We start from the raw sequence: 14,920 nt of genomic DNA, 5'->3' as shown, positions 1-14,920 counted from the left end.
ATTTTGTGTCTCTTTTTCGTAATGTTTAATCTCTGTGCTACTAAGCAATTACAAGTACAGGTCATTGCTGGAAGTTCTAAGATACTTAGTAATATAAGAGTGAAAATGTTAACTTCGAGTATATTAACTATAGTATGATGAGACGAGTATGATACTAAATTCAATTCATATATAAATGCTTTTTAAAAAAAAACTTCATGGTTATAAGCAACAAATTTCATGCTACTACAGGGACAGGAGTAAAAAAATTGTTTTTCTTTAAGCCAACAAAGTTAATTTTCACTCAACACCATTTCTATATATATTTACTGCACAAGGAGATTTCTGTGAAAATGAACTAGATTAAAACCAACACCTACATCAAATTAAAACAAAAAAAAAGCTTTTAGGGATTACAGAAACTCAGGAAAGAATCAATATTTCCAATTCAGATGTACAGTGTTATTGTATTGTCTCATGGCAGATCTATGATTACCTGTTGCTACTTGTTTATCAACTCTTTCAATCAGCCTTTGTTTTTCCTGTTTTACTTGATTTAACAAATCACTGAGAGTTTTGTTTTCTTCCACTTTACACTGTAACTCTTCTTGAAGCTTGGTGTTGTCAACATGTGTTGCAGTAAGTTCCTAGAACAGTATTATAATTACACATTTAGAAAAATAATTTAAAACATGGTATTTGGCAAGAAACATCAAGTATTTCATTGGAGCATTCATTAGACTGCTACAATTACAATGTGAAACATCCCCTTCTCAAATTAGTGTTAACATTCAGATGTAGCTTTATTGTAGCAATTCTCCCAAGAAACAGATTTTAGCTGAAGTCCCAGCAGTTCATTAATACATACTTGCTGCATGATGACTTCGAAGAGGCAATTTTAGGATTTAGATCAGTTTAGGATATCTGGTTGGCATGGATGAGTTGGACCAAAAGGTCTGTTTCTGTGCTGTATAACTCTATGTCTCTGTGAATTATTCAGATTGAGGATACTGACAGGATGTCTGGGAGTAAGGAGACAGTCCAGTTGGGTGGGTTCCAGCAAAACCAATTTCTTCATAAGAACCTACATACAGCAGTGGAGCATTTAAACTAGTGAATGAGGGGAGAGAAAATCTTGAATGTACAATTAGGGGCTACAGATAATTACATTCAGGGAGCCACAAAATCAAAACTAGAAAGATAAAAAAAAAACAGATTGGGGGTTAAAAAGCAACATACTCTGGGGCAGATGGAAAAGGTTAGAAAAAGACAACGAGAATGAGAGTGAAGAAAAGCATAAGATAATTAAAGAGGTATCACAGCTGCTTGTTAATCACTTCTGAATTCTGAAGTTTTTGAATCCAGAGAGTTGTATAATATACATTGATATGTACATGCAAAACTAGTTAAGTTGACTATTGAACAAAGATGGTAATAGATATCCTTGCTACAGAAATCCCCAGTGAAGCCAAGCATCCAGAAAAAAGGATAGATTTACCCAAAGCTACAGCAGCCAACTTACAGAAGGGAAGAGGTTGTTTTTTAAAGTTCATATTAGAGAGACAAGTGAATCAAGCCCCATTCTTTTGAAACAAGAATTATTCATTTAATTTTCATTATCGTAAGGGTTACTGTAATCATGGACAAGAAATATTATGTTGCGAGGTCGGTTAACTCAGTTGGCTGGATGGTTGGTGTGCGATACAGTGATGCAGACAATACGTAGTCAGTTCCAGCTGAGGCAAACTTACACCTTGCCTAATGCATGGTGACCTTCCATTTAAACTCACCATCAGGTGTATCTCTCTAAGGAGACAGCAGCCTATGGCAAATTTCACTTGCGTTTAACATTACAACACTAAGCAAAACCCAGCCAGTGGTAATGTCACTGAATAGTAACCAAAGGGTTTAGACTAGTGCTCTGGCGACATTTTGGAATTGAAATGAGATCAATTGGTTAAAATCTAAAATTAAAATTGTGGTAATAAAGACTTCAGAATTCTAATAACTATTTAGGGACTGAATGAATCAACAAATGATAAATTACTACATACAGCAATAACTGTCTGGAATAAACTGTTCAAAAACAAAGACAGCTGTTACACAGAGACTCAAGCAATTAATCATGTTTGCTGTGAATACATAAACAAAACTGCTTTGACACTTGCCTGATAAACTGGATGCTTCATTGTCACATGACAACTGATTACCCTGAAGAATTTACAGAGTTAATCACAAGAAAGCTTTGCCTTCAAAGGTACTCTTAAGGCCAAACGTAACAAGAAACGAAGAAATTGTTTTTGATAAGGAAGCCAGCTGCGGACCTGCAGTAACTCGAATGAAAGTACACTAAAGAAATCATCAATATATCACCTCAGAGATTGAAGGATGAAAATCTGTGTAAGAATCAAACACCAGAACAACTCAAGAGCAGAACTTCGAAGAACAACACTGCAGACGGTCCGAACCCTGGGGACTCCTCCCAGAGACAGATCACTGTTAGTTGAAGTCCTGGCCAGATTTCACCATTAATCGGATAATAGCTAAATTGGGTCGCCGGCTTATACTTGCTTATTTGGAGGATCTAATATTTGGTTGCTACATGCAATAAAGTTTGAATTGTTATTTCAGTGTTTGATTGTCTGTGAGACTTCTTACAAAGTAGCCATATTAAAGGTAAGGGGTAGTAGGAACTGCTGATGCTGGAGAATCTGAGATAACAAGGTGTAGAGCTGGATGAACATAGCAGACCAAGCAGCATCAGAGGAGCAGGAAAGGTGATGTTTCGGGTTTGGACGCTTTTTCAGAAATGGAGGGTCCAGAACCGAAACGTCAGCTTTCCTGCTCCTCTGATGCTACTTGGCCTGCTGTGTTCATCCAGCTCTACAAATTAAAGGTAACTTGTGGTGACCACAACAAAATAGTTTCATGATGCCATAAAACAGACTATAACAGTCATAAAAACTCCATCTGATTTATTAACGTACTTCAGGGAAGAAACCTACCATATCTAGTCTGGCTACATGTAACTCTAGACCCACAGCAAGGGTGACTTTTAAATACCTTCTAAATAGGCTAGCAAGTCATTCGATTCAAGGGTTATTAGGAACAGGCAACAAACGTTGGGCTTGCGAGAGTCATCCACACCCAATGAAATTTTTCTAAAGAAGTTCCACCTCTCTTTATACGACCTCATCAGCATATTTTTCTAATCTTTTCTTCTCTGCGTGTTTACTACTTTTCCCTTAAATGGATTTACACTATTCAGCTTGCCTATTCCTGTGATAACAAGTTTCACATTTTAACTACACTCCTCCAATTCTGATCTCCTGCACATCTCCAACTTTAATTGTCTTACTATTAGAGGCAATGGTGCTAAGCTGCCAACAGCCTGAGTTCTAGAATTTCCTCCTTTTAGCCTCTCTTTTCTCTTTGAAAATGTCCGTTAAAAGCCATCCCTTTTTCCAAGCCTCTGGTCATCTGCTGTAACATTCTTTTATTAGTTTCTATGTCACACTTGTTTGGTAACATTCCTGTAAAGTACCATGGGTTGTTTTGCAGTGTTAAACACTCCAAATAAATGCATGTTATTGAAAATAATGATTCTGTGATATGTTTATGCTAAAGTTGTGACTATAGTTAGATTTTTGTGAATTAATAAAAATATTTGACCAAGTACACATTGAAATATGTCATTTTATCAGTTCAGTTACCATTGATGTTGTAAATAAAGTATTATTAGCCAGCACATTTGCTATACAACTATCAATGATGACTTTGCCCACTCCAACTTAATTATACCCCAGTCTGTATGTTCAGCATATTGGTGTAACTGGTTTCTCCAATAACTGGTTTCAGAAGATTGATGAGTTCATATCAGCAAAATCCTCTGTGTGGACTCAATGGGCTGAACAGCCTGCTTCCACACTGTAGAGTTTCTACGATTTTCAGATAACTGTCCAACTCCCTTCTGAAAGCCTTAATTGAACTTGTTTCCATCTAACCCTCAGGCAGTGTATATTCCAGAACCTAATCACCAGATATTTGGAAAGGATTTTCCTCATGGCCCTTCTGCTTCTTTCACGAAAAATTTAAATCTGTGCCCTCTTGCTATTGATCTTTTCACAAGTGGGAATTTGTCTCTCTCCACTTCGTCGAAACACATTGTGAATTTGAATGCCTCTATCAAATCTCCTCTAAGTCCTCTTTTCACTAAGGAAAATGGTCTTAATGTCTCCAATCTATTTTCACAACGAAGTTCCTCATCCCTGGAGCCATTCAATCTTTTCTGCATACTCCAGAATGTTTTCAAGTACAATATTCAGCCAATTCAAATTATACATTCCAAACATTTAACCAATTCAGAATCCAAGATTCTCCCCAAATCCAAAAATAACATGGGCTTATAAATGAAGAAAGTGACTTACTTTGGTCAGTCTAGCAATCGTTTCTTCAAATCCTTCCAGTTCTTTGTGCTGCTTCTGGATTTCATCCTGCAAGGATAAAGGTAGATTACTTAATTCTTAGAACGTCACGCTCCATGGCAAATTGGGCAATTTCATCTTGTTTGTTAACCGATGGTGAAAGACCAAGTCTCCAAACTGAACAAATGAATTTGAGAACATGATGAGAATGTTGACGTTTCTCACACAAAGGTTAAATAAAAGGAGGGGAGACCAAAATCTGGAGATGACTGTAAAGGTTAATGTGGAGGTATTAGCAACTAATTTATGATTGAAATAATGGGAGGGCTTGCAAATTATGATTCTGGATTTGATGCATTAGATGACAGTGGCTTAGTAGTTGGAGACAGAGGGTGGTGGTAGAAGCATGTTAGTGTGACTATGGCCAGTGTCCAGTTCCATACCATGGGGGTCAGTGCTGGGTCTTTCATTGTTCTTGATATACTTATGAAAATGTGGGTGAATGATAAGTAAGTTTGCAGATGACACGAAGATTGGTTGGGTAATTTATAGTGAGGAAGAAGGTCTTGGGTTACAGGAGGATAAAGACAGATTGGTCTGATCAGTAGCAGATGGAATTTAACCCTAAAAACGTGAGGTAATGCACTTTAGAAGTAGTAACAAGATGAGTGAGTACTCAATGAATGGCAACATACTAGGAAGCTCAGAGGAACAGAGGGATCATGGGGTGTCCACAGATTCCTGTAGGTGGTAGGGCAGGTTAGTAGGTTAATTAAGGAGGCATAAAGGTCACTTGCCTTTATCAGTCATGGCATAGATTATCAGAGAATGGAAGTTGCATTGGAGCTGTACAAAACATTGGTTGAGCCATAGCTGGAGTACTGTGTGCAATTCCGGACACTACACTACAGGAAGGATGTGAATGCACTGGAGTGGCGCACAGGATAGTCACCGGGATGTTGCCTAGGTTGGAGAATTTTAGTTATGAAGAGAGGTTGAATAGCCTCAGATTGCTTTCTTTGGAGCAACGAAGGCTGATAGGGGACCAGTTTGAGGTGTATAAGATCAGAGGGGCATGGAGAGGCTGGATAGAAAGCAGCTGTTCCCTTTAGTTGAAGGATCAATAACAAAAAGGCATATTTTTATAGTGAAGCGCAAGAGGTTTATCGGGAATTTCAGGAGAAATATTTTCACTCATAGGTCGGTGGGAACCTGGAATGCACTGCCTGGGAGAGTGATTGAGGCAGCAAACCTGACAACTTTTAAAAGTACATGGATGAACAATTGAAATGTCATAACATTCAAGGCTATGGGCCAAGTGCTGGACAGTTGGATTAATGTAGATAGGTGAGCAGAGAGTAAATGGGCCAAAAGCTTCTTCTGTGCCGAATGACTCTGTAATAGAAATAGAGATCAATAGGTGAATAAAACAGGATACATGAAGTTGATTTTTGGGAGGAGTTTGTAAAGGGTAGGCCAGGAAGACATTGTGAAGTTGAATCTAACAGCAGTGAAAAATTTTCAATCAGTGGAAATAATAGGGTGGAGTTTGCAATTGCCATGGTGGTCAAAACGAAGTAATTATGGTGTTAACACAAGATCTGGAGCTTGAAACTTAGTTCCAGATTGAGCATTTAAACAGTGCAGTGGCTATTTCAGAATGGACATGGAGCCTTGGAGATTGTAATCAGTTTTGAAAGTACTATGTTTTAGGTGATAGCAGAATGCAATGACTAATGTTCAAATGGAGGAAGTTTTCATCTGTAACTTGCTGTTACACAGGCAGTTAAATTGCGGAGACAAAGAATAGAGTGTGTTCAGTGCAGAACTACCAGGTGTTTTAATTTCAACGTGCAAATGAGAAAAGTGAGACCAAGGATGAAACTTTGCAGCCTTCTGAAGATATCTATGATATGATGGGAGAAGAAGTCATTGCTAGGGACCCACTGGCTGAAGTAGGAGTGGGACCATAGAACAGTCTTGGTGGGATAGCCTATGGAGGAAAGGTGGTGAAATATTAATTTGGTTGAGCATTAATGGTGCTTTACACAAAGGAGAAACTCAGTTAAGTGATTGTAATAGGAATCGTGGTCGAAAGGAGCACAGTATGATATTTATGGAAGCTAGTGTATGGGGAGTTGTGTATGTAGTGGTTGGGGAGTTTGCAGTCACGGGTGAGCTTCTTGAGCAAAGCAATGGTGCTTGAACAAAAAAAAATCATGTCTAAGTACTGGAACAAAAAAATGGATGAGTGATAAGGAATTGGTTCTGGAGGGACTGTGAGAAAAAGTGTACCTCATACAGTGTAGGTGCTCAACCGGAGTCCATGAGAAGCTTTCAAAAATATAAAAAGGGTTGACTAATAGACCCATCAATATTTGAGTTAAGACAAGATGTCCTCTTAATCAAAGAAGACTGTCCAGTAATTTAGTCAAAACCTTGAAAGCCTCAAAGTTTGTGTGGTCTTTTGGTTAAACTTTGAGAGACAAAGAGAGAATCAAACCAGTCTATGTTGAGTGGTGGTAGTTGCTGTTTGGACACTGCACAGAGGGAGACATTGGTCAAAGGGGATGGTGGTGGAGGGACAGGACATTTACACTTTTGTGCAGTTCATAAAGCAGCAGCTGACAACAGTTAGACCTGCATAGGTTGGCTACAGCCATTGCATTACAGCTGAAAAATGGGACATGTGATTATATGCCTTTGTAGTCAATGTATACAGTTGCTGAGTGGGAAACAGATACGTATTACGATTTTGGAATCCTAAGAGTAAATTCACAAGAGTGAGAAAGTTGTAACTGAGTCATTGTTTGCTGCACCAATGGACATTAGAGCTGAGTCCACATGAATCCATTCTTATCTGATCATACAGAGAATCACGTGAAATAACTTATATTCCTGCTTTGCACATTACCTCATGTTCTCCAACAATCTGTTCTTAGCCCCTCCTATTTTTCAGCTTGGTGAAATCATCCAGAAAGCTGGCAACAATTTCCACATATTCTCTGAAAGTAGCTCGTTCTACCTCACCATCAGCTTGCTTGACACATCCACTGTCTATTTTGTCAGAACAGTACAAGATGAACAGAAAATTTCTCCATTTAAACATTGGCAAGAGCGATGCTATTGTCTCCAGTCCCAGAATCAAAATCCATTCCCTAGTTCTCACTCCAGCTTTCTACCTAGGACTTACAGAACAAAGAACAGTGCAGCACAGGAACAGGCCCACCAAGACTGAGGCAACAAATGATGCCTTCTAAACTAAAAAACTTTTCGACTCTGAACAGTTTTGTGACTGAAGCTCTGTACAGCTGCAACATGACTTGTCAATTCTTATATGCTATGCCCCAACCGATGAAGGCAAGCATGCCATATGCCTTCTTGACCTTATCCACTTGTGTGTTGCTACTTTCAGCGAACTGTGGACCTACACGCCTAGATCACTTGTATATTGATGCTACTAAAGGTTCTACTATCTGCTGTACACTTCCCTCTTGCATTAGATTTTCCAAAATGTATCACCTCGCCCTTGTCCGGATTAAACTTCGTCTGCCATTTCTCCGGCTAAGTCTCTAGGCTATCTATATCCTGCTGTATCCTCCGGCAATCCTCCTCACTATGTGCAGTTTCCAAAATCTTTGTGTCATCCACAAACTTATTAATCAGGCCACCTACATTCTCCTCCAAATCATTCATAATTACAAACAACAGGGGTCCCAGCACTGGACCCTATAGAATACCTCTGGTCACAGATCTCCAGTCAGAAAAACACCCTTTCACTACTACTCTCTGTCTTCTATGACTAAACCAGTTCAGTATCAATCTTACCAGCTCACTACAGATCCCATGCGACTTCATGCCTGCGACAGGACAATCTGGATAGAGAAATTATTGGAGAAGATTCTTATGAATAAGATTTACTCACATTTGAAAAAATTTGGACTTACTAGTAATAGGCAGCACAGGTTTTTTTGCAGTGGAGGTCAGGTCTCACAAACTTGATTAAAATTTTTCAGGATGTGACAAAGATGATTGATGAGGCCAGGGTGGTCGATGTTGTGTAATTGGGCTTTAGCAAGGCCTTTGACAAGCCCATTTCAACAACATCGACCACCCTGCCCTCATCAATCATCTTTGTCACACCTTCAAAAATTTCAGTCAAGTTTGTGAGACCTGACCTTCACTGCATAAAACTATGCTGCCTATCACTAGTGGTCCATATTTTTCCAAATGTGAGTAAATCTTATTCCTGAGAATCTTCTCCAATAATTTCTCTACCACTGACATAAGGCCATTGGTCTTTAATTTCCTAGATTGTCCTATTGCACTTCTTAAACAAAGGAACAATGTTGGCTACAATGTTTGAGACCTTGCCTGTGGCTAAACAGGTTACAAAGGTTTCGTACAAGACCCCAGCAATTTCCTCACCTGTCTCCCTTAGCATTCTGGGATAGATCCCATCAGGTGCTGGGGACTTGTCTACCTTAATGCTTTTTAAAACACCAGTACCTCCTCCTTTAGTATACCGACATGCTCCAGAATATCAACTTTCCCCTCCTGAGACTCACCATCTATCATGTCGTTCTCCTTCGTGAATACCGACCCAAAATATTCATTGAGGACCTTCCCCACTTCGTCCGGCTCCATGTATAAATTCCCTCTTCTGTCCTTGACTGGACCTACACTTAGCTAACCTCTTGCTCCTTATATATGTGTAAAATGCCTTGGGATTTTCCTTAATCCTAAGGAAATGCCAAAGACATTTCATGGCCCCTTTTAGGCCTTCTAATTCCTTATATGCCTTCTCCTACCAGAGGCTGAACTGCACTTTGGTGCTAAACCTGACCCTGAAATTAGCTTCCAATCACATATCTGCACATCTCAATTTCCATCTCTGTAAAACTGCCTATATCTCAATTTATCTGCTGTTAAACCTATATCAATGTCTTTGTCACCTCTAGACTCAACTATTCTCAAGCATTCAGTGCCGCCTCTCACGTTCTACCCTCTGTAGACTTGGTTGATCCTGAACTCTTCCGCTAAATTTTGAAGTTCTACTCATCCATCAACCCCTTTGATCTCTGTCCTACATTGGTTCCTGGTTAAAATTTGTTTTGAAAATGTACATCCTTGTTTTTAAACTGCTCCATGGGCTCATTCTCTCTATGCTGTTAGCTCCTCCAGCCCCACAATGCTCCAACATTTCTGAACTCTTTGAATATAATATATATAGAGAATAGAATCCCTACAGTGTGGAAACAGGCCATTTGGCCCAACAGGTCCACACTGATTCACTGAAGAGTTCAGACCCATCCCCCTACCCTTTCCCTGTAACCCTACATTTCCCATGGCTAACGCACCTAACCGACACATCCCTGAACACTAGGGGGCAATTTAGCATAGCCAATCCACCTAACTTGCACATCTTTGGGCTGTGGAAGGAAACTGGAGCACCTGGCAGAAACTGACGCAGACACGGGCAGAATGTGCCAACTCCACACAGGCAGTCACCCGAGGGTAGAATCGAACCTGGGTCCCTGGCACTGTGAGACAGCAGTGCTAACCACTGAGCCACCATGCCACCCCAACTTAACATCTCCTCATATAGCTCAGTGATTGATAATTTATTTGATAACACTTTTGTGAAAGTGTTTTGTTTTGAGCCTTTTTGCTGACTAAACATGCTATATAATTCCGGTTAAATAAAATTTAGTGCATTAAATTAAGGTATCATCAGTTATAGGACAATTATAAAACACTATGCAAGATTAAGGATAAAATTTCCTCTTGCAATTTTAGATGTCTTAAACAAGACAATGTTACAGCTTTCTCATTAAACAAACTTCAGATGGTAATTCGACTTTTATGTACTTAATACCAGAAGTAAACAGAATTAATTTGTGGGATTAGTCATAATTAACCTTTATTTAAATAGCTTTTTTGTATTTTCATCTTCTTAATGACAGAGAAATCTGACTTACAACCCTGAACTTAGCTAACTGTTCGCGGAGTTCTTCTATTTCTCTACACTGCCTCTTGGTTTCATTCTGGAAAATAAGTAATAAATCCTTGTGAATATCTGTAAACAATGAGTATACCAATAGACGTTGTTTTGTAAAATAACAGACAATTAGAGATCTGTCACATATATAATAGTGAAATGTAATACACTGATCTAACACCAAGCATGATAAACAGCTCATTGCTTACCCAACGTTGATTCTCAAAAATGGTTAATTCTCTTAACTGTGCTATCTGCCTTGCAACAAACACTGTTTATCTCTTTGATTGCTGATCTTTTTACCCAAACTTACTCATTATATATATTTTTTGTACCACACATATTGTCTTTACATAGTCAATCTCCAAATTATTTCCTCCCTTTTCTCTCTCCATTTGTGTGGCTATACCATCAGTATCAACGGATATCTAAATCGACCGAGTCCCGTAGCTACATTGACTTCACTTCCACCCACTCTGTTTCCTGCAGGACCCCGTTTCACTCTCAGAGTTTCACCATCTCAGTCAAACCTGCTTTGACCTTGAAATCTTGCACATAAATGTTTCCAATATCTCTTCCTTTTACTCCAACTGAGAATTCCTATTTGGTGTGTCTGACAAGATTTTTGGTTATGCTATTCTGTTTCCAACAATTCCACTCTCACCCTTTCAAACACACAATGGATTTCACCGTTACCTATAGCAGCCTCTACGTTCAATAGATCCTTTGGTATTTCTCCCATTTCCAGCATGATGCTACCATTAGAAACATCTGTACCTAGATCAAATGAACTACATTGGTTCAATAAGGGAGCTCATCACCACTTTCTCAAGGGCAATTAGAATTGACTAACAAATGATAGCCCCTTTCCATCATATCCTATGAAAAAAACAAAAAGGGATAATTAAAGATAATTAAGAGCATCCAATGCAGAAAACTCTTTTTTTCTGAAAATAATAATGCTCAATAGCCTCTCTGGAAGCCTGTTGATCATTCTTTTATCTCAAGAAATTGCTCAAATCCATCTTGAATCAATGTTTTGCTGTGACTTCATATAATACTTTCATAAGTTTTTCTTAAGGTTTTTCCACATAATCCTTTTGCATTCTTTTTACTATTAGTACAACTTTAAACTTGCCTCTCAGATACCTTTTCAGACTGAAAAATAGAATTTACTCTGGGTCATTCATCATTCATAGCAAAACAAGTCACTACCTTAGATCAAAACAAAATCCATTTGCATGCTCGCTATTGAAAAAGAAAACAACTATGGTGTATTAATTAATATAACAAAGCAGTAAAAGCATGACTTTTGAGTTTCCAGATACAATGTTGTAGTACCTTTGCTTCTTGAATTTCCTTATCAGCAATCTCTAGGGCAATTTCTTTGTCTCTTTCCAACTGCTGTGCCAAATGGTCAATCTCATTCAATTCATTGCACAAGTGCTCATTTTTCGTGCTCAGATTTACAACCTCATTTGCTGCATCACTTTTTTTCTCCATAAGTTCTTTCAACTGCTTCTCCAGATCGCAGTTAGTACGCTGAAGATATTCAACCTGCAATTATTTTTTGAGAGGGAAAATGATCCTGATATTGTCATGTACGACATGCTATTTCAAAACATGAATGCAAGGTTAAATTAACAAAAGATTAATGAACAAAAGTGTTATACTACAAATTCTATTATCCCCAAAGCTGTGTAGCTGTAATTACTATATTGATTGGGTTACAATAACTTCAACTATATGAGCTACTTCTTCCTATACATATTGTTGTCTTGTGACAAAGACATCAAACATTTGGACATTAATTGATCTCTAACCTAACTACTTCAAGTCTGCCTGGCAAATTTGATCCTTAAATCAAAAACAGATAATCCTCTCAGATATTCGTATTCACAATGGCCTTTCATTTGTTCTGAGAGGGCAAACTTACACTTAAAGCCTTACATTTGATTAATCTTCTGTGTGAGACACACTGAATTTTCAATTAAGATTTACTAACTGTTTTAAATTGTGTACTTTCTAAAGTCACAATTGAAGACATTTCAGTTCAACAGCACCTGATAAACATCTCTCAGCTATTCCCATCATTCTCAACAATTTCCAGCCCCACCCCCCCACCACATTCTTAATTGTACAATTAGAAAAACACACTGCAACTCCTGTTTTTCCCTGGTGAATGAACCATCAGCACCAGGAATGAGTGGAAGGATTGCCCTGGCTATTGTGTATTCCTAAACAAAGTCAGGGGGCAAACTTATTCACCAGCTCCAGAAACATCTTCAGGGCCACTCTGTATCAGCCGTAGAGAGTGGTGATCAACAGAGATAAGACCAACACTTTCATCCCTAAAGATGTGGGCTTATTGGGGAAAGGGCTTTTGCTGATCTTACAAAAGCTGAAAGGCAAGTACAGCACTTTACCTCTCTCAAACATTTCTTTATTCATTCACGGGATGAGGGTGTTGCTAGCCAGGCAGCATTTACTGCCCATCCTTATTGCCCAGAGGGCAGTTAAGAGCCAACTACATTGCTGTAGGTCTGGAGTCACATGTAGGCCAGACCAGGTAAGGATGGCAGTTTTCTTCCCTAAAGGACATTAGTGAACAAGATGGGTTTTTCCCCTGACAATCAGCAATGGATTCATGGTCATCATTAGATTCTTAATTCCAGATATTTATTGAACTCAATTTCCACCATCTGCCATGCCGAGATTTGAACCCAGGTCCCCAGAATATTATCTGGGTCTCTGGATTAATGGTCCAGCGATAATACCAGTAGGCCGTTGCCTCCCCTGGCAAATGTAAGAACATATTCCTCTTATTCATTCTCCTCAACTACCAGCCACTCCTTTCTCCTCTATCATATCCTACCACGCAGAATTACAAAGGCATGCTGCAACTTCTGTTTTTTTCTGTCCAAACATGTTCACTTCCTCTTTTGTTCTCTTTATATCATCCAGAAATCTCTAGCCATGAACACTCCAAGGATTCCACATAAGCAGCAGTAGCCATCCAATCGACTTGCAGAAGTCCTGGTCATAATTTTCAACTCTCCCAGCCACAGGTGATGTGCCAGAGGCCTGCTAATCTTGTCCTTTTATTTAAAAAGTGACGAAGCTTTAGACCAGGAAATTACAGGCCTCAGTAATGGGAAAGTTACTAGAAATAATTCTGAGGGACAGAATATATCTGTACTTGGGACAGGCATTTATGAGGGATAGTCAGCACGGATTTGTTAAAGGAAGGCTGTGTTTGACAATTTTGAGAGACTTTTCTGAAGAGGTAGTCCGAGTGTAGATGAGAGTAATACATTTGATGTAGTTTATATGGACATTAGAAAGACTTTTGATAAGTATCCTCATGATAGACTGAACAAGAAAGTAAGACTCCATGGGGTCCAAGGAAAAGTGGCATATTAGATTCAAAATGGCTGACAGGCAGGAAGCAGATGGTAATGGTGGAAGGATGTTTCTGTGACTAGAAATGGTTCCAGTGGGGCTCTGCAGCACTCAGAACTGTATACAATTCTGATTTGGCCACCACTGGAGTACTGCATGCTATTCTGGTCACTACATAATAGGAATGATGTGTTTGCAATAGAGCGAGTATAGAGGAGATTTACAAAGAGTCTGTTTGGACTTAAGGGATTGAGATACGAGATAATCTATAGGCTGGTGTTGTTTTCCTTGGAGCATCCAACGTTGAAAAGGGGCCTGACAGAGGTGTTTCGGATTATAGGAAGGGTCCTTTTTCCATTATTAGAGAGGTCAGCAAACAGGAGGCACAGACCTAAGGTAAGAAGGAAAAGGCTAAGAGGGGAGTTGAAGAGAACTTCTGCATGCAGAGGGTGTTGGAGTCTGGAACTCGTTGTTCGAAAGGGGGATTGTTTCAGAAACTCTCGTAACATTTAAGTAGTGTTTAAATATTCATTTGTGCTGCCACAGCCTCCAGGGCTATGGGCCAAAAGCTGCAAAATGAAATTAGTGTAGTCAGATCTTTGTTGACCAATGTGGATACAATGGGCCAAATGTTTGCTTTCTATGCTGTAAATGAGTTTTTCTATTAGGTGACCACATTAAAAGAGTACTAGGATTAGCTCAGAGAGTAGGAACTGCAGATGCTGGAGAATCCGAGACAACAAGGTGCAGGGCTGGATGAACACAGCAGGCCAAGCAGCATCATAGGTGCAGAGAGGCTGACGTTTCGGGCCAAGACCCTTCATCAGAAAAGGGGGAGGACAAGGGGGTTCTGAAATAAATAGGGAGAGAGTGGGAGGCGGATAGAAGAGGGATAGAGGGGAGGATAGGTGGAGAGGAAACAAACAGGTCGAAGAGGCGGGGATGGAGCCAGTAAAGGTGAGTGTAGGTAGGGAGTTAGGAAGGGGATAGGTCAGTCTAGGGAGGACGGACAGGTCAAGGGGGCGGGATGAGGTTGGTCGGTAGGAGATGAGGTGGGAGGAGGGGATAGGTGGGAGGAAGAACAGGTTAGGGAGGCAGGGACGAGCTGGACTGG

General features: G+C 39.5%; 1 protein-coding gene across 1 annotated transcript in view; it reads right to left on the bottom strand.

Annotated features, from left to right (window-relative positions):
• Positions 1 to 475: 475 nt before the first annotated feature.
• Positions 476 to 14,920, bottom strand: part of LOC109917372 (centrosomal protein of 135 kDa) — a gene marked incomplete at its 3' end in the record, with an annotated part of 24,562 nt that continues 10,117 nt past the window's right edge. The window contains exons 3-5 of the mRNA XM_048592476.1: positions 11,746 to 11,961; positions 4,407 to 4,472; positions 476 to 626 (exon numbers count right to left, since the gene is read on the bottom strand). Coding sequence (XP_048448433.1) covers positions 476 to 626; positions 4,407 to 4,472; positions 11,746 to 11,961 — 433 coding nt within the window. The remainder of the gene's footprint in view (positions 627 to 4,406; positions 4,473 to 11,745; positions 11,962 to 14,920) is intronic.

Source organism: Rhincodon typus, unplaced genomic scaffold (genome assembly GCF_021869965.1).
Source record: "Rhincodon typus isolate 14 unplaced genomic scaffold, sRhiTyp1.1 hic_rhity00001300, whole genome shotgun sequence".
In the NCBI taxonomy this organism is placed as follows: Eukaryota; Metazoa; Chordata; class Chondrichthyes; order Orectolobiformes; family Rhincodontidae; genus Rhincodon; species Rhincodon typus.
This window is presented reverse-complemented; position numbering and strand designations above follow the sequence as displayed.